This window comes from Erithacus rubecula (genome assembly GCF_903797595.1).
Source record: "Erithacus rubecula genome assembly, contig: scaffold_537_arrow_ctg1, whole genome shotgun sequence".
Classification (NCBI taxonomy): domain Eukaryota; kingdom Metazoa; phylum Chordata; class Aves; order Passeriformes; family Muscicapidae; genus Erithacus; species Erithacus rubecula.
Window position 1 is genome coordinate 29,210 of NW_027635801.1, and position 21,347 is coordinate 50,556.

General features: G+C 65.2%; 3 protein-coding genes across 4 annotated transcripts in view; 2 read left to right on the plus strand and 1 right to left on the minus strand.

The window, feature by feature from the left end:
• LOC306816356 (ubiquitin carboxyl-terminal hydrolase 21-like) overlaps nucleotides 1-4,286 on the plus strand; it is a gene marked incomplete at its 5' end in the record, with an annotated part of 5,579 nt that extends 1,293 nt beyond the window's left edge. The window contains 13 exon segments of the mRNA XM_079332807.1: nucleotides 5-223; nucleotides 225-446; nucleotides 1,794-1,853; nucleotides 2,221-2,344; nucleotides 2,452-2,563; nucleotides 2,639-2,776; nucleotides 2,866-2,930; nucleotides 3,021-3,124; nucleotides 3,240-3,326; nucleotides 3,424-3,502; nucleotides 3,611-3,718; nucleotides 3,797-3,911; nucleotides 3,999-4,286. Coding sequence (XP_079188933.1) covers nucleotides 5-223; nucleotides 225-446; nucleotides 1,794-1,853; nucleotides 2,221-2,344; nucleotides 2,452-2,563; nucleotides 2,639-2,776; nucleotides 2,866-2,930; nucleotides 3,021-3,124; nucleotides 3,240-3,326; nucleotides 3,424-3,502; nucleotides 3,611-3,718; nucleotides 3,797-3,911; nucleotides 3,999-4,089 — 1,524 coding nt within the window. The 3' untranslated portion in view covers nucleotides 4,090-4,286.
• Nucleotides 4,287-4,550: 264 nt separating this feature from the next.
• On the plus strand, nucleotides 4,551-15,475 carry PPOX (protoporphyrinogen oxidase). Of its 2 annotated transcripts, XM_079332809.1 has the most exons (12): nucleotides 4,551-4,729; nucleotides 5,644-5,778; nucleotides 6,527-6,642; nucleotides 7,494-7,626; nucleotides 10,800-10,944; nucleotides 11,898-12,088; nucleotides 12,364-12,424; nucleotides 13,068-13,186; nucleotides 13,272-13,397; nucleotides 14,375-14,524; nucleotides 14,767-14,809; nucleotides 15,244-15,475. In XM_079332809.1, the coding sequence occupies exons 1-12, from the start codon at nucleotides 4,643-4,645 to the stop codon at nucleotides 15,378-15,380; spliced, it is 1,443 nt and encodes a 480-aa protein (XP_079188935.1). In that variant the 5' UTR covers nucleotides 4,551-4,642; the 3' UTR covers nucleotides 15,381-15,475. The 2 variants fall into 2 exon arrangements, with proteins under 2 accessions (XP_079188935.1, XP_079188936.1); XM_079332810.1 differs by lacking the exons at nucleotides 14,767-14,809; nucleotides 15,244-15,475 and having other exon boundaries at nucleotides 14,287-14,394.
• B4GALT3 (beta-1,4-galactosyltransferase 3) lies at nucleotides 15,429-21,007 on the minus strand. Its single transcript, XM_079332811.1, is given in 8 exon segments — nucleotides 15,429-16,009; nucleotides 16,228-16,332; nucleotides 17,024-17,146; nucleotides 17,226-17,416; nucleotides 18,535-18,678; nucleotides 18,680-18,771; nucleotides 20,358-20,710; nucleotides 20,932-21,007. Coding segments are annotated over 7 exon segments (1,248 nt in total). The 5' UTR covers nucleotides 20,614-20,710; nucleotides 20,932-21,007; the 3' UTR covers nucleotides 15,429-15,672.
• Nucleotides 21,008-21,347: the final 340 nt, after the last annotated feature.

Below are 21,347 nucleotides of genomic sequence, written 5' to 3' on the forward strand. Positions count from 1 at the left end.
GCTGAAAGCCGATCACGGTGTGCGGGTGCCCGGGGGAGCCCCGCAGGTGCCCGGCAGCGCCTCCTTCTCGCTGCCCAGCGCGGTCCGAGCGGCGCGGAGCAACTTGGCCCGCTCCAAATCCATCAGCATCGGGGATTTGAGCCAGGGCGGCGGCGGCGGGGGCGTCCCCAGCCGCGCCGAGGACGTGGCGGTGGCGCTGAGCCGGCTGGTGCTCAGGGACTGCGGGGCACCCGCTGGGCGCGGGCGCTCTGGCGCTCCGCAGGAGCTCCTCGCTGCGCAGGGTCACCGTGGCGGCCGGGCCCGACGGCAAAGCCACCCCTCCGCTGCTGTCCGTGCGCCCCGAGGGCCCCCGCGCCCGCGCCGAGCCCCCGTACGGACACGGACACGGCCACGGCCACGGCCCCGGCAGCCCCGCGCCCGGCCGGACCGAGGACAAGGCGGCCGCCGTAAGAGCCCAGGGCGGGGGCGGGGGGTGTGGAGGGGTCCCCGTGCTGTCCCCGGCCTCGGCGACACGGGGACACCCCCGCGGTGTACCTAGTTTTGGGGGTGTTTTGATACCCCCCACATTGTCCCCAGTTTAGGGGACGTTCTGAGCCCCCCACACTGTCCCCAACTTCAGGGACATTTTGAGACGCCCATGCTGTCCCCAGCTTTGGGGACGTTCTGAGCCCCCCACACTGTCCCCAACTTCAGGGACATTTTGAGACCCCCATGCTGTCCCCAGCCTTGGGGACATTTTGAGACCTTCGCAGTGTCCCCAGCTTTGGGGACGTTCTGACAGCCCCACGCTGTGCCCAGCCTCGGATACGTTTTAAGGACCGCCACACTGTCCCCAGCTTTGGTGACATTTTGAGACCCCCATGCTGTCCCCCAGCATTGGGGGACCCGCGGTATGTCCCCCGCTCTCAGGGTCAGTGACATCGCCAGGGTGGGGACAGTGGTGATGGTCTCACCTGTCCCCGCTCCAGTCCAGTTTTGGGGAGGGGTCGCTGCTGTCACCCACAGCTCGGGGGGGTCGGTGCCATCGCTGTGGCTCTGGATGTGACCGGTTCTGTCCGCACAGCTCCGGGGGTGGCCGCAGGTGACCACACGGGGGTGGCCGCCGGTGACCCACGGGGGTGCCGCTGCCCTCCCCGTTTCCGCATCCGCCTCCCCCCCGCCCCATCCCGCACCTGCCCGGCCACGTGTGGGGCGATCGTAATCCCCAAAATCCCACCGGGACACGGCGACACGGCCTTGTCCCCCTCGCCATGTCCCCAGCGCTGGCACTGGGGGGTCCCACAGCCCCGCCAACCCCCGGAATCACTGGGTTTAAATTGAGGAGAGTTATTTTTTGGGTGGGGGTTTTTACCTCGTACCCCTCCGAGCTCTCTCGCTGTCCCCCGGGGCAGCTCCGGCTAATTAATCCTCCCGGGATGAGCCTCCCTCGCGGCCCAGAATAGCCGGGGGAATCGGATCAGCTAATGAGCTGAGCGGGGGAGGGGACACGCCGGTGGCCGCCAGCGCTGGCTGCCATCGGTCCCGCGGGGGGCCACCACCATCGCCGGCGGCCACCATGCCGGGGCTGCAGGGAGCCACGCTGGTGGAGCTGCCGCGGAAGCTGCACCGCTCGCTGGTGACCCGGCGGGAGCTCCAGGGCCGGGCCACCGACATCTCCGAGTCCGTGGTGCACACGGCGGTCATGGGGCTGCTGCTGGTCACCGGCGAGGTGAAGGCACCGGCGGCGGGGCGCGGCCGGGGGGACGGGGGGGGGGGGGGCGCGGCTCACGGGGTGTCACTCGCTGTCCCCTCAGACCCACCACACGCTGCTGCTGGGCTCGGGCCACGTCGGCCTCAGGAATTTGGGCAACACGGTAAGTGGCCGTGGCCACCTGGCTCCTCCTGTTGCTCTGTTTTGGGGTGCGGGAGGGAGTTGGGGTCCTCCAGGATGGGTGGCCATAGTCCTGTCCTGCTGGGATGTCACATTCCCAGGGCATCCCCAGCCCCACAGCGCTGTCCCCATTGTCCCCAACCCTCCTGTCCCTCTGTCCTGGGGTGTGGAAGGGATTTGGGGTCCCTTTGGTGTCACCTCGGCATCACCTCAGTGTCCCCCGGGCTCTGTGGCTGTCCCACCACCGTCCCACCCCCTGACTTGTGACAGCCCTGAGGGCCCCCTGGGGACCTGCCCCACGCCAGGATGTCCCCAGGATGTCCCCAGGATGTCCCCGTGTCCCCCGGCAGTGCTTCATGAACGCGGTGCTGCAGTGCCTGAGCAGCACCAAACCTCTGCGGGACTACTGCCTGCGCCGGGACTTCCAGCAGGAGCAGCCCCCCGGCCCCCGCGCCCCCCAGGAGCTCACCGAAGGTGGGACACACCCCCCAAATCTCCCTTAGCCCCCCCCAGGGGTGTTCCACAACCCCCCCGGGGCGCTGAGGCCGCCGTGTCCCCCCAATGTCCCCGTGTCCCCGCAGCCTTCGCCGATGTCATCGCCGCCCTCTGGCACCCCGACTCCTCCGAGGCCGTCAACCCCGGCCGCTTCAAGGCCGTGTTCCAAAAATATGTCCCCTCCTTCACGGGCTACAGGTGAGACACCCCCCAAAAAACCTTTTGGGGACCCCCGCGGGGGTGGGTGGTGGCTGAGTGTCCCCGTGCCCGCAGCCAGCAGGACGCACAGGAATTCCTCAAGTTCTTCATGGACCGGCTGCACGTGGAGATCAACAGGAAGGGCCGGCGCACCCCCAGCATCCTGTCGGACACACGGAGACCCCCGGCCCTGGAGGACCCCGAAACGCTCAGGTGAGGGTGAGGGGGGGCTGATGGGGAGGGGGAACCCCGATTTTTGGGGATAACTGACCCCCCCCACCACCCTGGCGTCACCCCCACAGCGACGACGAACGCGCCAACCAGATGTGGAAACGGTACCTGGAGAGAGAGGACAGCAAGATTGTGGGTGAGCTCTGGGGATGGGGGTGTCCCTCCCGTCCATGGGACCCCAAATTTCTGGGGGTGCTCTCCCTGAGTGCCCCTTTGCCCCCCCCAGATCTCTTTGTGGGGCAGCTGAAGAGCTGCCTCAAGTGCCAGGCCTGCGGCTACCGCTCCACCACCTTCGAGGTGTTCTGCGACCTCTCGCTGCCCATCCCAAAGGTAGGATCCCCAAAAACCCCTCAGAACCTCCAAAAACCCCTCAGACCCCCCAAAAACCCGTCAGCCCCCCCCCCAGATTCCCCCCTGACTCCCCAAACTCCCCCCTGACCTCCAGAAAAGCTTTGCCGGGGGGAAGGTCTCGCTCCACGACTGCTTCAGCCTCTTCACCAAGGAGGAGGAGCTGGACTCAGAGAACGCCCCGGTGAGAGGATGGACCCCCCCCTCTCAGTGTGTGCCCCCCTCCCCCAGAGCCCCCCCAGTTTGTCCCCAGCCTCTCCCTGAGCGTGCTGTCCCCTCAGGTGTGTGACAAGTGCCGGCAGCGGACGCGGAGCACCAAGAAGTTGACGATCCAGCGCTTCCCACGCATCCTGGTGCTCCGTATCCTTTGGGATCCAGCACCCCCTAAAGCTTTTTGGGGCTTTTTTTGGGGGGGTTTTCAGGGGTCACCCCTCCATCCTCCCCCCCTTTTCCCTTAACCCTGGGCAGACCTGAACCGGTTCTCCACCACTCGCTACTCCATCAAGAAATGCTCCGTCTTCGTGGACTTCCCGCTGCAGCAGCTGAACCTGCGGGAATTCGCCAGCGAGAAGGCGGGTGAGGAGGGGATTCCAGCCTGGGGGAGGGGCTTTTGGGGTGGGGGGCACAGCGCTGAACCCCTCCCCCACACCGCAGGCAGCCCCGTCTACAGCCTGTACGCGCTGTGCAACCACTCGGGCAGCGTCCACTACGGTCACTACACGGCGTTCTGCCGCGACCCGGCCGGCTGGCGCGTCTACAACGACTCCCGGTCAGTGCCCCCCGCCCCGCCCGCGCCCCCCGCCCCGCCCGGGCACCCCCCGAGCGCCCCCCGCGGGTGCTGAGGGTGTCCCCGCAGCGTCTCGCCCATCAGCGAGAACCAGGTGCCGTCCAGCGAGGGCTACGTGCTGTTCTACGAGCTGGAGGAGCCCCCCGGCCGCAGACCCTGAGACCCCCCCCCGCCCCCGGACACGGCTCTGGGGGTTTGGGGGGTGGGTGTATGTTGGGGGGGGGGGGTGAACCCCTCCTTCCCTTCCCTCGGGAGCCCCCCGGACCCCGCGGAAAGGGGGGTGCGGGGGGTGCGGCCGCAGCCCGAGCGGCTCCGGGGGGTTTTGTGAATAAATTTATTAAAAAAAACCCAAAAAAACGCCGAGGTTTTTTTGGGGGGTGGTGTTAAAGGGAGGGGCGGGGCGTGTGATTGACAGCGAATGTGGGCGTGGTTATGAATAGGCGTGGCTTAATAGTATTACGTGGACGCTGATTGGTTGGTTGATTAGTAGGCGGGACTATCACAGCTGCGTCTGTCAATCAACGCACTGCGCTTTCCCATTGGTCCGTGTGCGATAAGCTCCGCCCCCTTTGCCGTCATAAGCGGCGGGAAGGGGCGTGGCCAGCGCGGGCGGCCGCGGGAGCGGCGCGGGAAGGTTCGGGGGGTTTTTGGGGGTCCCGGGGGGTTTTGGGGGTCCCGGTGCCGCTCTGACCCTGCCCGCCCCAGCTCCCCTCATGCCGCAGACCGTGGCCGTCGTGGGCGGCGGCATCAGCGGCCTGGCCGCCTGTTACCACCTGCTGCGCGCCCCCCGCCCGCCCAAGGTGAGCGTGCGACCCCCCCCCATTTCACCGCGGGACCCCGAACTCTCCCCCCGCTCCATCCCGCGACCGCCAACTCCGTTTCCCTCCCGGTGTGCGTTCCCCGGGATTCGCAGCCTTAAGGGTCACCCTCCGGGATCCCCGGTCACCCCCAGGACCCCCAACCCTGCAGGGACCCCCGGTGTCACCCCAATCCCCTGTGAGACCCCCGGTGTAACCCCCAGGACCCCCAACCCTGCAGGGACCCCCGGTGTCACCCCAATCCCCTGTGAGACCCGAGCCCCCCAATTCCCGCGGGGTTCCCTTTTCCCTTCCAGGACCCCCAATTCCCCCAAAGCCCCAATTTCAGAGACCCCCCATTCCCCCAGAACCCCAATTTCAGAGACCCCCAATTCCCCCAATCCCAATTCCCGCGGATTCCCTTTTCCGTCCCAGAATCCCAAATTCCCCCAGAACCCAAATTTCAGAGACCCCCAATTCCCCCAGAACCCAAATTTCAGAGACCCCCAATTCCCCCAATCCCAATTTCGGAGACCCCCAATTCCCCCAGAACCCAAATTCCCGTGGATTCCCTTTTCCCTCCCAGAACCCCAATTTCAGAGACCCCCAATCCCCCCACTCCCAATTCCCGGGGAATTCCCTTTTCCCTCCCAGAACCCCAATTTCACAGACCCCCAATTCCCCTAGAACCCCAATATCAGAGACCCCCAATCCCCCACTCCCAATTCCCGGGGATTCCCTTTTCCCTCCCAGAACCCCAATTTCAGAGACCCCCAATTGCCCCAGAACCCCAATTTCAGAGACCCCCAATCCCCCACTCCCAATTCCCGGGGATTCCCTTTTCCCTCCCAGTTCCCTCTGACGCCCCCTCGCCCCCCCGGCTCCCGCGGTGATTTGGGGGTGTCGGGGGTCCCCAGGTGGTGCTGCTGGAGGCCAGCGGCCGTTTCGGGGGGTGGCTGCAGAGCTCCAGGACCCCCGAGGGCGCCGTGTTCGAGCACGGCCCGAGGGGCGTGCGGCCGGCGGGGGCGGCGGGGGCCGAGACCCTGCGCATGGTACGGGGGGCGAGGGGGGCTGGGGTTGGGGGGTCCCCAGGGCTGGGGTTGGGGGGTCCCTGGTGTTTGGTGGGGATCCTCAGGGCTGGTTTTGGGGGATCCCTAGTGTTTGGGGGGGTCCCCAGGACTGGATTTGGGGGGTCCTTGGTGTTTGGGGATGTCCCCAGGGCTGGGGTTGGGGGCTCCTTGGTATTTGGGGGAGTCCACGGGGTTGGGGTTGGGGGGTCCTTGATGTTTGGGGATGTCCCCAGGGCTAGGGTTAGGGGGTCCCTGGGACTGGGTTTGGGGGGGAGTCCAGGGTTGGATTTGGGTGGTCCCTAGGGCTGGGTTTGGGGGGGTCCCTGGATGAATATTTGGGGTCCCTGTCTGTGTATATTTTGGTGTCCCTGTGTATATTTTGGGGTCCCTGTGTGCACTTTGGGGTCCCTGTGTGCATTTGGAGTCCCTGTGTGTATTTTGGGGTCTCTGTCTGTATTTTTGGGGTCCCTGTGTGTATTTTGGGTCCCCTGTGTGTATTTTGGGTCCCCTGTGTGCATTTGGGTCCCCTGTGTGTATTTTGGGTCCCCTGTGTGTATTTTTGGTGTCCCTGTATTTATTTTGGGGTGTCTCTGTGTGTATTTTTGGGGTTCCCTGTATTTATTTTTGGGGTTCCTGTATTTATTTTTGGGGTTCCTGTGTGTATTTTTGGGGTTCCTGTCTGTATATTTTGGGGTCCCTGTGTGTATTTTTGGGGTCCCTGTCCCCGCAGGTGTCGGAGCTGGGGCTGGCTGGTGACATCCTGGCTGTCCCCAGGGATCACCCGGCGGCTCGGAACCGTTTCCTGTACCGGGGGGGGGCTCTGCACCCACTGCCCTCGGGGCTGGGGTGGGTGTCCCTGCCACCTGTGCCACCTGGGCCACCTGTGTCACCTGTGCCACCTCCCCCTGCCACCTGTGCCACCTGTGCCACCTGTGCCACCTGTGTCACCTGTGCCACCTCCCCCTGCCACCTGTGCCACCTGTGCCACCTGTGCCACCTCCCCCTGGCACCTGTGCCACCTGTGCCACCTCCCCCTGGCACCTGTGTCACCCCCTGACCCTGAACTGTCCCCAGGGGGTTGCTCCAGGCTGTCCCTGTCCCCAGTGTCCCCAATGTCCCCGTGTCCCCAGGGGGTTGCTCCGGGCTGTCCCTGCTGTTCCTGTCCCCAGTGTCCCCAATGTCCCCATGTCCCCAGGGGTTTGCTCCGGGCTGTCCCTGTCCCCAATGTCCCCAATGTCCCTGTGTCCCCAGGGGTTTGCTCTGGGCTGTCCCTGCTGTTTCTGTCCCCAGTGTCCCCAATGTCCCCGTGTCCCCAGGGGTTTGCTCCGGGCTGTCCCTGCTGTTTCTGTCCCCAGTGTCCCCAATGTCCCCGTGTCCCCAGGGGGTTGCTCCGGGCTGTCCCTGCTGTTTCTGTCCCCAGTGTCCCCAGTGTCCCCGTGTCCCCAGGGGTTTGCTCCGGGCTGTCCCTGTCCCCAGTGTCCCCAATGTCCCCGTGTCCCCAGGGGTTTGCTCCGGGCTGTCCCTGCTGTTTCTGTCCCCAGTGTCCCCAATGTCCCCGTGTCCCCAGGGGGTTGCTCCGGGCTGTCCCTGCTGTTTCTGTCCCCAGTGTCCCCAATGTCCCCGTGTCCCCAGGGGGTTGCTCCGGGCTGTCCCTGCTGTTTCTGTCCCCAGTGTCCCCAATGTCCCCGTGTCCCCAGGGGGCTGCTCCGGGCTGTCCCCCCGTTCTCCCGGGCTCTGCTCTGGAGCGCCGTCCGGGACCTGCTGACGCCGGCGGGGACGGGGCCGGACGAGAGCGCCCACGGCTTCGCCCAGCGCCGCTTCGGGCACGAGGTGGGTGTGAGCCCTGGCCCAGGATCCCCAAACACCCAGAAACACCCCGAAAACACCCAGGAACACCCTGAAAACACCCAGGAACTACCCAGAAAACACCCCGAAAACACCCTGAAACACCCTGAAAACACCCAGAAACACCCCGAAAACACCCCAAAAACACCCAGAAACACCCTGAAAACACCCAGAAACACCCCTAAAACACCCAGAACTACCCAGAAACACCCCGAAAACACCCAGGAACTACCCTGAAAACACCCCAAAAACACCCAGAAACACCCTGAAAACACCCAGAAACACCCCGAAAACACCCAGAACTACCCAGAAACACCCCGAAAACACCCAGGAACTACCCAGAAACACCCCGAAAACACCCAGGAACACCCAGAAACACCCCGAAAACACCCAGGAACTACCCAGAAACACCCCGAAAACACCCAGAAACACCCCGAAAACACCCAGGAACTACCCAGAAACACCCCAAAAACACCCAGAAACACCCTGAAAACACCCAGGAACTACCCAAAAAACACTCCAAAAACACCCAGAAACACCCCGAAAACACCCAGGAACACCCAGAAACACCCCGAAAACACCCAGGAACTACCCAGAAAACACTCCGAAAACACCCAGAAACACCCTGAAAACACCCAGGAACTACCCCGAAAACACCAAAAAAACACACAGAAAACACCCAAAACCACCCAGAAAACACCCAGGAACTACCCAGAAAACACCCCGAAAACACCCTGAAACACCTGAAAACACCCAGAAACACCCTGAAAACACCAAAAAACCACCCAGAAAACACCCAAAACCACCCAGAAAACTCCCAGAAACACCCTGAAAACACCAAAAAACCACACAGAAAACACCCAGAAAACACCCCAAAACACACAGAAAACACCCAGAAAACACCCCCAAAACACCCAGAAAACACCTAGAAACCACCCCAGAAACACCCAGAAAATACCCAGAAACACCCAGAAAACACCTAGAAACCACTCAAAAAACACCCAGAAAACACCCCAAAACACCCAGAAAACACCTAGAAACCGCTCAAAAAACACCCAGGAACTACCCAAAACCACCCAGAAAATACCCAGAAAACACCCAAAAACCACCCAAAAACACCCAGAAACCACCCAAAAAGCACCCAGAAACACCCGAAAACTACCCAGAAAACACCCAGAAACACCCAAAACCCCTAAAAACACCCAGAAACACCCCAAACCAGAAAAACCACCCCAAAACACCCAGAAACACCCAGAAAATACCCCAAACCCCCCAAAAGCACCCAGAAAACACCCAAAACCCCAAAAACCACCCAGAAACCACCCAAAAAAAACCACCCCAAACCACAAAAACCACCCAAAAGACACCCAAAAACCCCAAAAAACACCCAACCCCCCCAAAAAAACCCAAAAACCACCGCAAACCCTCAAAAAACACCCAGAAACCACCCCAAACCCCAAGAAACACCCCAGAACCACAAAAACCACCCCAAACCCCAAAAACCACCCCAGAACCCCAAAAACAACCCCCAAAACGACCCAATCCCCCCCACCAGAACCCCAAAAACCCAAAACCCTCAGAACTCCAAAAACCCCGAGAACCCCACCCCAAAGCCCTGATATCCCCCAAACCCGATAACTCGCCCCAAGCCCCACCCGCCCTTATCGGGGCTTCCCGGGGCGGGCGGGGTCCCATTGTCACTGTCCTGCTGTCCCTGTCACTGTCCCCATTGCTGTCACTGTCTCTGTCACTGTCCCTGCTGTCCTTGTCACTGTCCCCATCAGTGTCACTGCCCTGCTCTCACTGTCCCCTTTGCTGTCACTGTCCTTGCTGTCCTTGTCACTGTCCCCATAAATGTTCCTGCTGTCCCTGTCCCCGCTGTCCCAATCCCTGTCCCCGCTGTCACTGTGGCTGTCCCTGTCACTGTTGTTGTCCCTGTCACCATTGTCCCTGTTGCTGTCCCTGTGACCATGTCTGTCCCTGTCCCTGCAGTCAATGTCCCTGTCTCCATCACACTGTCCCTGTCCCTGTCACACTGTCCCCGTCCCGCAGGTGGCGGTGGACAGCCTGTGCCGGGGGGTGTTTACCGGGCTGTCCCTGTCACCCTGTCCCTGTCACACTGTCCCTGTCCCTGTCACACTCTCCCCGTCCCGCAGGTGGTGGTGGACAGCCTGTGCCGGGGGGTGTTTGCCGGGCTGTCCCTGTCACCCTGTCCCTGTCACCCTGTCCCTGTCCCTGTCACCCTGTCCCTGTCACTGTCCCCGTCCCGCAGGTGGCGGAGCTGGCGGTGAACAGCCTGTGCCGGGGGGTGTTTGCCGGGCTGTCCCTGTCACCCTGTCCCTGTCACACTGTCCCTGTCCCTGTCACACTGTCCCTGTCACACTGTCCCCGTCCCGCAGGTGGCGGTGGACAGCCTGTGCCGGGGGGTGTTTACCGGGCTGTCCCTGTCACACTGTCCCTGTCACACTGTCCCTGTCCCTGTCACACTGTCCCTGTCACTGTCCCCGTCCCGCAGGTGGCGGAGCTGGCGGTGGACAGCCTGTGCCGGGGGGTGTTTGCCGGGCTGTCCCTGTCACACTGTCCCTGTCACACTGTCCCTGTCCCTGTCACACTGTCCCTGTCACCCTGTCCCTGTCACACTGTCCCTGTCACATTGTCCCTGTGCCTGTCACACTGTCCCCTTCCCTGTCACTGTCCCCGTCCCGCAGGTGGCGGAGCTGGCGGTGGACAGCCTGTGCCGGGGGGTGTTTGCCGGGCTGTCCCTGTCACCCTGTCCCTGTCACACTGTCCCTGTCACACTGTCCCTGTCACCCTGTCCCTGTCCCTGTCCCGCAGGTGGCGGAGCTGGCGGTGGACAGCCTGTGCCGGGGGGTGTTTGCCGGGCTGTCCCTGTCACCCTGTCCCTGTCACACTGTCCCTGTCACACTGTCCCTGTCACCCTGTCCCTGTCCCTGTCCCGCAGGTGGCGGAGCTGGCGGTGGACAGCCTGTGCCGGGGGGTGTTTGCCGGGCTGTCCCTGTCACACTGTCACTGTCCCCGTCCCGCAGGTGGCAGAGCTGGCGGTGGACAGCCTGTGCCGGGGGGTGTTTGCCGGGCTGTCCCTGTCACACTGTCCCTGTCCCTGTCACACTGTCCCTGTCCCTGTCCCCGTCCCGCAGGTGGCGGAGCTGGCGGTGGACAGCCTGTGCCGAGGGGTGTTTGCCGGTGACAGCCGCGCCCTCAGCGTGCGCTCCTGTTTCCCCGCCCTGTTCCAGGCCGAGCGGCGCCGCGGCTCCGTGCTGCTGGGGCTGGCACTGCCACACGGTGGGGACAATGGGGACACTGCTGGGGCTGGCACTGCCACACGGTGGGGACAATGGGGACACTGCTGGGGACACTGCTGGGGCTGGCACTGCCACACGGTGGGGACAATGGGGACACTGCTGGGGCTGGCACTGCCACACGGTGGGGACAATGGGGACACTGCTGGGGACACTGCTGGGGCTGGCACTGCCACACGGTGGGGACAATGGGGACACTGCTGGGGCTGGCACTGCCACACGGTGGGGACAATGGGGACACTGCTGGGGACACTGCTGGGGCTGGCACTGCCACACGGTGGGGACAATGGGGACACTGCTGGGGACACTGCCACACGGTGGGGACAATGGGGACACTGCTGGGGACACTGCTGGGGCTGGCACTGCCACACGGTGGGGACAATGGGGACACTGCTGGGGACACTGCTGGGGCTGGCACTGCCACACGGTGGGGACACTGTGGGGACACTGCTGGGGCTGGCACTTTCACACGGTGGGGACAATGGGGACACTGCTGGGGACACTGCTGGGGCTGGCACTGCCACACGGTGGGGACACTGTGGGGACACTGCTGGGGCTGGCACTTTCACACGGTGGGGACACTGCTGGGGCTGGCACTGCCACACGGTGGGGACACTGTGGGGACAATGGGGACACTGTGGGGCTGGCACTGCCACACGGTGGGGACACTGGGGACACTGCTAGGGCTGGCACTGACAGACGGTGGGGACACTGTGGGGACAATGGGGACATGATGGAGACATTGGGGGCACTGCTGGGGCTGGCACTGGGACACTGGGGACTTTGGGGACGCTGCTGATGTTGGGGTGGCCTCCGGTGGGCACGGGGACACCACGGGGCTGGGACAGGTGACACCGTGGGGACACCCTGGTGGCACCCGCGGGCTGGGGCCGCTCCGCCCCTCCCCGCGCGGTGTCACCGCCGTTGTCGCCGCAGGGTCGCGCGCGCGGGGCCCGGAGGTGGCGCTGGCGCGGCGCGCGCGCGCCGAGCGCTGGAGCCAGTGGTCGCTGCGGGGGGGGATGGAGACCCTGGCGGGGGCCTTGGTGGCCTTCGTGTCCCCCCGCGGCGCCGAGCTGCGCTGCCACGCGCCCCTGCGACACCTGTGCCACCGCCGCGGCCGCTGGCAGGTGGGGACACTGCCCGGGACACCCCCCTGTGTCCCCTTCCTGCTCTCTGTCCCCTGTCAGGGATCTCTGTCCCCTCCCAGTGTCCCCAGATCCCCTCCTCAATGTCCTCAGTGTCCCTCGGGGGATTCCCAGTCACCTCGACCCTTCCTCCCCGTGTCCCCAGTGCCCTCCATTCCCTTCCCCAGTGTCCCCAGTGTCCCCTGCCCTATGCTCTCCATCCCCTCCCAGTGTCCCCAGTGTCCGCAGTGTCCCCAATGTCCCCTCTCTCTCCCCAGCTCACGTTACCTGACGGGACCATCACGGCCGATCATGTGGTCAGCGCCCTGCCGGCCGCAGGTACGGCCGGACCGCCGGTGTCCCCAATGTCCCCTGAGTCCCTGATGTCCCCCCGTGTCGCTGATGTCCCCCTATCCCCGCTGTCCCCCCTATCCCCACTGTCCTTGATGTCCCCGTGTCCCTACTGTCCCCTCTGATGTCCCTGATGTCCCCGCTGTCCCTGATGTCCCCGTGTCCCAGCGCTGTCCCCGTCTTCCCGCTACCCCTGCCGTCCCCCCTGATGTCCTCGTGTCCCCACTGTCCCTGATGTCCCCGTGTCCCCGCTGTCCCTGATGTCCCCGTGTCCCCGCTGTCCCCGTTGTCCCTGATGTCCCCGCTGTCTCTGATGTCCCCGTGTCCCCGCGCTGTCCCCGTGTCCCCGCTGTCCCTGTGTCCCCGTGTCCCCGCTGTCCCTGATGTCCCCGCTGTCCCTGATGTCCCCGTGTCCCAGCACTGTCCCCGTGTCCCTGCTGTCCCTGATGTCCCCGTGTCCCCGCTGTCCCTGATGTCCCCGTGTCCCCGTTGTCCCTGATGTCCCCGCTGTCCCTGATGTCCCCGTGTCCCAGCACTGTCCCCGTGTCCCCGCTGTCCCTGATGTCCCCGCTGTCCCTGATGTCCTCGTGTCCCCGCTGTCCCTGATGTCCCCGCTGTCCCCGTGTCCCAGCGCTGGCCCGCACTCTCCCGCCCGAGCTGTCCCCGCTGGCCCGGGAGCTCGGCTCCATCCGCGCCGCCTCCGTGGCCGTGGTCAATCTGCAGTTCCAGGGGGCAGCGCTGCCCGTCACGGTGAGTTTGGGGGGGTCCCCGCGGTGTCCCCACTCCCCCCGCAGTGTCCCCACCCCCCGGGTGACCCCGCCCTGTCCCCCCGCAGGGGTTCGGTCACCTGGTGCCATCCTCCGAGGACCCCGCGCTGCTCGGGGTCGTTTATGACTCGGTGGCGTTCCCGGAGCTCGATGGGACCCCCGCGACCCCCGGGAGCCCCGCGCTGCGGCTGACGGTGGGGACAGCGGGGGGACATTGAGTGACACCGCGGGGACAGTGGGGGGACATTGAGAGACACCGGGGACAGCGGGGGGACATGGAGTGACACCGCGGGGACAGTGGGGGGACATTGAGAGACACCGGGGACACCGCGGGGACAGCGGGGGGACATTGAGAGACACCGCGGGGACAGCGGAGGGACATTGAGTGACACCGCGGGGACAGTGGGGGGACATTGAGTGACACCGTGGGGACAGTGGGGGGACATTGAGAGACACGGGGGGACACTGGGGGGACATTGAGAGACACCGGGGACACCGCAGGGACAGCGGGGGGGACATTGAGAGACACCGGGGGGACACTGGGGACACCAGGGAGGACATTGAGTGACACTAGGGACACCTGGGAGTGACACTGGGGAAATCGGGGGGTGACATTGGGGACACCGCGGGGACAGTGGGGGACACCGGGAGGTGACATTGAGTGACAGTGGGGACACCGGGGGAGGTGACAGAAGTGATTTTGGGGAGCTCACGGTGGGTGGCACCAGGGACACCTGGGCGTGACATTAAGTGACACTGGGAACAGGGGCTGACCGGGGTGATTTTGGGGTGTCCCCCAGTGATTCTGGGGACTGATGATGATTTTGGGGTGCTGATGATTATTTGGGGTGCCGCAGGTGATTCTGGGGTGCTGATGGATGTTTTGGGGGCTGATGATGATTTTGGGGTGCTGATGGATGTTTTGGGGTGCCGCAGGTGATGCTGGGCGGAGCCTGGTTCCAGCAGAGTTTTTGGGGTCTGATGATGATTTTGGGGTGCTGATGGATGTTTTGGGGTGCTGATGGATGTTTTGGGGGCTGCTGATGATTTTGGGGTGCTGATGGATGTTTTGGGGTGCCGCAGGTGATGCTGGGCGGGGCCTGGTTCCAGCAGAGTTTTTGGGGTCTGATGATGATTTTGGGGTGCTGATGGATGTTTTGGGGTGCCGCAGGTGATGCTGGGCGGGGCCTGGTTCCAGCAGAGTTTTGGGGACCCCTCCGCGGTGGCCCCGGAGCTGCTGCTGGGCCGGGCGCGCGCGGCCGTGAGCGAACACCTGGGGCTGGGCGGGGCCCCGGCGCGGGCGGCGGTCAGAGTGCAGCAGGTGCGGGGGAGGGGCTGGGGGCCATTCCGGGGGTCTGGGGGGCGATTCCGGGGGGTCTGGGTGGATGACACTTTTTGGGGGGGCTGTGAGTGACGCTTTTGGGGGGGCTGTGGGTGGGTCACACTTTTGGGAGGTGCCTGGGGGAGGGGGGGCTTTGGGTGGGTGACTTTTTGGGGGGGCTGTGGATGGATGACATTTTTGGGGGGGTCTCACCTGTGTCCCCCCCACCCTTTTTTCCGCAGGACTGCATCCCCCAGTACACGCTGGGACACTGGGAGCGCCTCGGTGAGAACTGGGGGGTGTCCCTGTCCTTTAGGGTGTCCCTGGAGTGTCCCTTGTCCCCTGTGGTGTCCCCTGGGAGTGTCCCCAGGAATGTCCCCTTTCCCCAGGGGTATCCCTGAGGGTGTCCCCTGTCCCCCGGGTGTCCCCAGGTCTGTCTCCTCTGTCCCCAGGGTGTCCCCTGGGTTGTCGTCTCTGTCCCCTCTGTCCCCAGACTGTCCCCCGTGTCCCCAGCTGTCCCCTCTGTCCCCAGGGCTGTCCCCCGTGTCCCCAGCTGTCCCCCGTGTCCCCAGCTGTCCCCTCTGTCCCCAGGCTGTCCCCCGTGTCCCCAGCTGTCCCCCGTGTCCCCAGGGCTGTCCCCCGTGTCCCCAGCTGTCCCCGGGCTGTCCCCCGTGTCCCCAGCTGTCCCCCGTGTCCCCAGCTGTCCCCTCTGTCCCCAGAGCGGATCCAGCGTTTCCTGCAGCAGCACCAGTTGCCCCTCAGCCTCATCGGCGCCTCCTACCGGGGGGTCTCGGTCAATGACTGCATCTCCAGCGCCAAGGAAGCTGTAGGACGGATTTTGGGGCTCCCCCCATGAGCCCCCCCCCCCCAATTCAGGGATCCCTCTCATCCACTACCAGAGAACAAAGCGATTTTTTTTTTTTTAATTGAAAAAAACCCCTTAGAAAGGTCCAGGGAGTGGCTCATAAATAGAATAAATACCCGATGTGGGGACCCCCAAAAACCTGCGGGGGGGGCGCGCTGGGGGGGGTGGGGCGAGCCCCTGGCTCAGCCCATGTCCCTTCCCGGGGGTGTCCCCTGTGTCACCCCCTCCCCACGGCCCAGAGTCCACACGGGGGGGGTGGGGGGCGATGATGGAAATCGGGGGGTCACGGGGGTCCCTGCGCCACGCTCAGGTTGCGGTGTGTCCCCTCCTCGGGCGCCACCCGCGCTGGCGCTGGGGGCGGGGCCGCCTTGGTGGCGTTGGGCGGCGACAACGACAGCGACAGCGACAGCGGCAGGTCCCCGCGGGGGGGCTTGCGCAGCATCTCCTCCCGGAAGCGGCTGGAGCTGCCGGGGGCGGCGCGGGGGGCGCGGGGGTCGCGGCCGATGTCCACGGTCAGGTTGGTGTAGAGCGGCCGCAGCTCCTTGTGCAGCAGCGCGTACGACAGAGAGTTCATCCCGTCCTGCGTCCAGGAGCGCTGCGTGCGCACCAGCAGGTCGAACCTGGGCGGGGACGGGGACATTGTCACCTCCCGGGCACGCCCAGGGTCACCGCTGCCACCTCCCCGGCGGGGACACACCCGCAGTGTCACCTCCCCACCCCCAGTCAAACCTCGGGGCACAAGGAGAGTGTTACCGCTGTCACCACCCGGACACACCCAGAGTGTCACCTTCCGGCCAAGGGTAAACCAAGGGCGTCCCCGTTGTCCCCTCCCTGTCACCTGTGCGGGTTCTCCTCGTTGCCTTTGTCGCTTTTGTGTTTCACCATTTTGTAGTGGCCGATGGAGATGGGGGGGCGGGAGATCTTCATCCCGGCCAGGCGCACCCTGAGGGGACAGAGCTGTCACCGGGGGGGACAGGGATGGGACAGGAGGGTCACTGAGGGGACAGGGGATCTTCATCCCGGCCAGGCGCACCCTGAGGGGACAGAGCTGTCACCGGGGGGGGACAGGGATGGGACAGGAGGGTCACTGAGGGGACAGGGGATCTTCATCCCGGCCAGGCGCACCCTGAGGGGACAGAGCTGTCACTGGGGGGGCTTTTCTGTCACTTCAGGGTGATGGGACACCCCCTGTGTGTCCCCAAGCAGTGACATCATCCCAGGGGACACAAATATGGGGGACACAGGGCAGAGTGAGACTGGGGAGGTCACCATGTCACCCTGAGGGGACAGAGCATGGGTGGACATCTCTGTGTCCCCTCAGGATGACAGGACACTCTCCATATCCCCCCCCCCCAGCTGAATGTGACACCCCTTGTGTCCCCTCCAGGGCAATGTCACACTCCCCATGGTGACAGGAAACCCCTTGTGTCCCCCCCAGTGTGACAGGACACCCCCCATGTCCCCTCCTGGGTGAATGTGACACCCCTTGTGTGTCCCCCCAGTGTGACAGGACACCCCCCATGTCCCCCCCCAGCTCGGTGGGCACACCCCCCACCATGATGCCATCAGGTGCCACACCCCCCCAACCGTGTGACAACGTCCCCAGGCTGTCCCCAGGTGTCCCCAGCCCTTACCTGGTGGCGATGTCATCGTCCTCACCCCCCCAGCCCCAGTACTCGTTGGGGAACCCGTTGATCTTCATGTACTGGTCGGGGGTCAGCGCCGAGACCCCCCCGAAATACTGCGGGTACGGCAGGCTGGGGACAGGGGGCAGTGAGCCACCAGTCCCCTCCGTGTCCCCAAGTGTCCCCAGGGCTCCCCAGGGGTCGGGCACACCTGTAACCGAATTTGTTCATGGCCACTGAGACGTGTTTGGGGTTCCAGGGGTCGCAGGTGTACAGGTTGTGGTCGTTCTCGGGGATCAGGTCCACGTCGTGCAGGAACAGGCAGTCCCAGTCCTCGTCCTTGAGAGCCTCCTTCACCCCCACATTCAGCAGCTTGGCACGGTTAAACGTGGAGTTCCCAGCCTGGGGGACCCCAAATTATCATGGGGGTACCCCAAAATATCCTGGGGATACCCCAAAATATCCTAGGGATACCCCAAACCATCCCCTCTGAACCATCCCTTCACCCCCACATTCAGCAGCTTGGCATGGTTAAACGTGGAGTTCCCAGCCTGGGGGACCCCAAATTATCATGGGGGTACCCCAAAATGTCCTGAGGATACCCCAAAATATCCTGGCGACATCCTGAACCATCCTGGGAATCTCCCAAAATACTTCAAACCCCTTCCACCCCTCCTGGGGACCTCCCAGCACACCTCAAATCCTCCCTGGGGATCCCCAACCACCCTGGGGACCCCCAAACCACCCTGGGCACCCTTGAAACCCCTTCCAGCCCTCCTTGGGAACTCCCAAACCATCTCAAACCCTCCCTGGGCACCCCCAAAACATCTCAAACCATCCCTGGGGACCCCCTAACCATCTCAAACCATCCCTGGGAACCCCCCAACCACCCTGGGGACCCTCAAAAGCACCCCTGGGCACCCCCAAACCATCTCAAACCTCCCTGGGCACCCCCAAACCCCTCCCTGGGCACCCCCAAACCATCTCAAACCCTCCCTGGGACCCCAAACCCCTCCCTGGGAACCCCAAAACATCTCAAACCCTCCCTGGGAACCCTCAAAACCACCCCTGGGCACCCCCAAACCATCTCAAACCCTCCCTGGGCACCCCCAAACCATCTCAAACCCTCCCCGGGCACCCCCAAACCCCTCCCTGGGCGCCCCCAAACCATCTCAAACCCTCCCTGGGCACCCCCAAACCATCTCAAACCCTCCCTGGGCACCCCCAAACCATCTCAAACCCTCCCTGGGACCCCAAACCCCTCCCTGGGCACCCCCAAACCATCTCAAACCCACCCTGGGAACCCCCCAACCACCCTGGGGACCCTCAAAAGCACCCCTGGGCACCCCCAAACCATCTCAAACCCTCCCTGGGCACCCCCAAACCATCTCAAACCCTCCCTGGGACCCCAAACCCCTCCCTGGGCACCCCCGAACCATCTCAAACCCTCCCTGGGCACCCCCAAACCCCTCCCTGGGCACCCCCAGCCACGTGCAGCCCTGCCAGGTGCCCCCCAGCACCTGGTGCACCACGTAGATGCCGTAGTGCAGCTGCTGGCGCTGCAGGAAGGGGTGCAGGTAGTAGAGCAGGTGGCCCAGGTGGCTCTCCCGGTTCCGGTGCGGGACGATGACGGCGGTTCTGGAGCGGGGCTCGCACTGGGGGGGGGCGGTACCGGCCCCCCGCCCCCACCCCCGGGTTCTTGGCCTGGATCTGCTCCAGCGACGGCACCCGGGCGAAGGACACGGTGAGGGGACCCACTGGGGACAGGGGACACGGTGAGGGGACCCACTGGGGACAGGGGACACGGTGAGGGGACAGGGGACACGGTGAGGGACCCACTGGGGACAGGGGGACACGGTGAGGGACACACTGGGGACAGGGGACACGGTGAGGGGACAGGGGACACGGTGAGAGGACCCACTGGGGACAGGGGGACACGGTGAGGGGACCCACTGGGGACAGGGGGACACGGTGAGGGGACACAGTGAGGGGACACACTGGGGACAGGGGGACACGGTGAGGGGGCCCACTGGGGACAGGGGGACACAGTGAGGGGACACACTGGGGACAGGGGACACGGTGAGAGGACAGGGGAACATGGTGAGGGGACCCACTGGGGACAGGGGACACGGTGAGAGGACAGGGGAACATGGTGAGGGGACCCACTGGGGACAGGGGACACGGTCAGGGGACACGGGGCTGGCACCTCAGCAGGGTTTGGGGTGATCCCAGCCTGACCCAAACCAGGGAGGGGCAGGGGTGTGTCCCCCCAATCCCAAACTGGGCCGGGTGTGTCCCCCCAATCCCAAACTGGGCCGGGTGTGTCCCCATATCCCAAACTGGGCTGGGTGTGTCCCCCCGTCCCAAACTGGGCCGGGTGTGTCCCCATATCCCAAACTGGGCTGGGTGTCCCAAACTGGGGTCCCGGGGCTCTCCCCCATCCCAAACCAGGGCAACCCCCCCAAATTTCCCCTCCGGGCCCGGTTCTGTCCCGGGCGGGGTGGGGGAGGGGATCCGGTCAGACCGGTTCTTCTTCCCGTGGAAAGGGCCGGACCCGCCCCCCACGGGGAGGGGTCACTCCTCGGGGGTCCCCGGTTCCTTCCACCCTTCCTCCTCTTCCTCCCCTCGGGGGTCCCCCGGTTCTTCCCCTCCCTCCTGTTCCTCCATTCGGGGGTCCCCGGTTCTTTTCCCCGTTCCTTCCCCCTCGGTCCCAAACCTTCTGGGGTCCCCGGTTCCTCCCCCGTCTCCGGTTCCTCTCTCGGTGGTCTCTGCTCCCGGTTCCCCTTCCTGTTCTCCTCCCGGGGGTCTCCGTTCCCCAAACCCCTCCCGTTTCCCCCGGGGGTCTCCATTACCCAAACCCCTCCCGTTCCCCCAGACCCCTCCCTTTTCCCCCCGGGGGTCTCCGTTCCCCAAACCCCTCCGGTTCCCCCGGGGGTCTCTGTTGTCCCCTGAGGGTCTCCGTTCCCCAGCCCCTCCCGTTCACCCGGGGGGTCTCCATTCCCCAAACCCCTCCCGTTCCCCCCCGGTGATCTCCATTCCCCAAATCCCTCCCGTTCCCCCGGGGGTCTCCATTCCCCAAACCCCTCCCGTTCACCCGGTGATCTCCATTCCCCAAATCCCTCCCGTTCCCCCCCGGTGATCTCCACTCCCCAAACCCCTCCCGTTCCCCCGGGGGTCTCCATTCCCCCGCCCCCCCGTCTCCCGGGGGGTCTCCATTCCCCAAATCCCTCCCGGTTCCCCCGGGGGTCTCCATTCCCCAAACCCCTCCCGGTTCCCCCGGGGGTCTCCGTTCTCCCCCGGGGCTCTCCATTCCCCCGCCTCCCCGTTCCCCCGGGGGTCTCACCGAGGAAGGGCGATCTCTCGGGGCAGTAGGGCAGGGGCCGCGCGGGGTCGGGGGTGGCGGCGGCTCCCGGGGCGATGCGGCTGAGGTTGGCGTACACATCGTGCGTGCGGGAATAATCCACGGCGGGCCCGGCCGAGCGGCCGAACAGCGCCGTCAGGTTCCGGAACCCGCCCAGCGAGAAATAGGCCACGAAGGCGAACTGGCACCCGACCAGCAGCGCCAGCGAGCACGGCCGCTCCAGCAGCCGCCGCAGCATCGCGGAGCCGCCCGGTTAACGGGGAGCCGCCCGGTTAACGGGGAGCAGCCCGGGTTAACGGGGCAGCATGGCGGGGGCAGCGGGCAGCATGGCGGGGCTGCGGGATAGATGGGACAGAGGGTGGGTGGGGATGGAGCGGTCCCGTTCCCGTACCGGGAAATGTCCGGTTCTGGCTCGGGGAACAGGCTCGGCCCCCGCCCAGCCCGGGTTTAGTCACTCCCCTCAGCCCGGTCCCGGCCCGGGTCAGTCCCTCCCCTCAGCCCGGACCCGGTTTAGTTCCTCCCCTCAGCCCGGACCCGGCCCGGTCCCGGTACCTGCCTGGGCCCAGCTCAGCCCCGCCCGGCCGCCGCCATCTTGGAGCGGAGGGCGCTGCGGGATGACGTCACAGGGCGGGGCTGCGGCGGGGTCACGGCGCGGCCGCGCCGGGCGGGGGGAGGGGCGGACCGGGGGTCCCTGAGGGGTCCCGGGAGCGCGCGGGGGACGCTCGGTGACCCCTCAGCGGGGGGCGGGGCCCGGAACGACCCGGGAGAGACCCCGGAGGCGGAGGGGGGCGTGTCCTGTCATAATATAGCCATGACGGGGCGTGGTCGTAGCTGGCGCCGTCGCCGTGGTAACCGCGCGTGGCCACGCCCCTTTCCCGGTATTTCCCTGTATGTTGTGTGACGTCACGGGCAGGACGCGCTGTGATTGGGTGCGGGGCAGGAGGCGGGCGCGTGTTGGCGCCACGTGTGTCA

Coding starts and splice junctions, on each gene's coding strand:
- PPOX (XM_079332809.1), top strand. CDS start 4,643: ATGCCGCAGACCGTGGCCGTCGTGGGCGGCGGCATCAGCGGCCTGGCC. Junction 12,089..12,363: donor ACCGCCGCGGCCGCTGGCAG/GTGGGGACACTG, acceptor CTCTCTCCCCAG/CTCACGTTACCTGACGGGAC. Junction 14,810..15,243: donor GGGACACTGGGAGCGCCTCG/GTGAGAACTGGG, acceptor CTCTGTCCCCAG/AGCGGATCCAGCGTTTCCTG.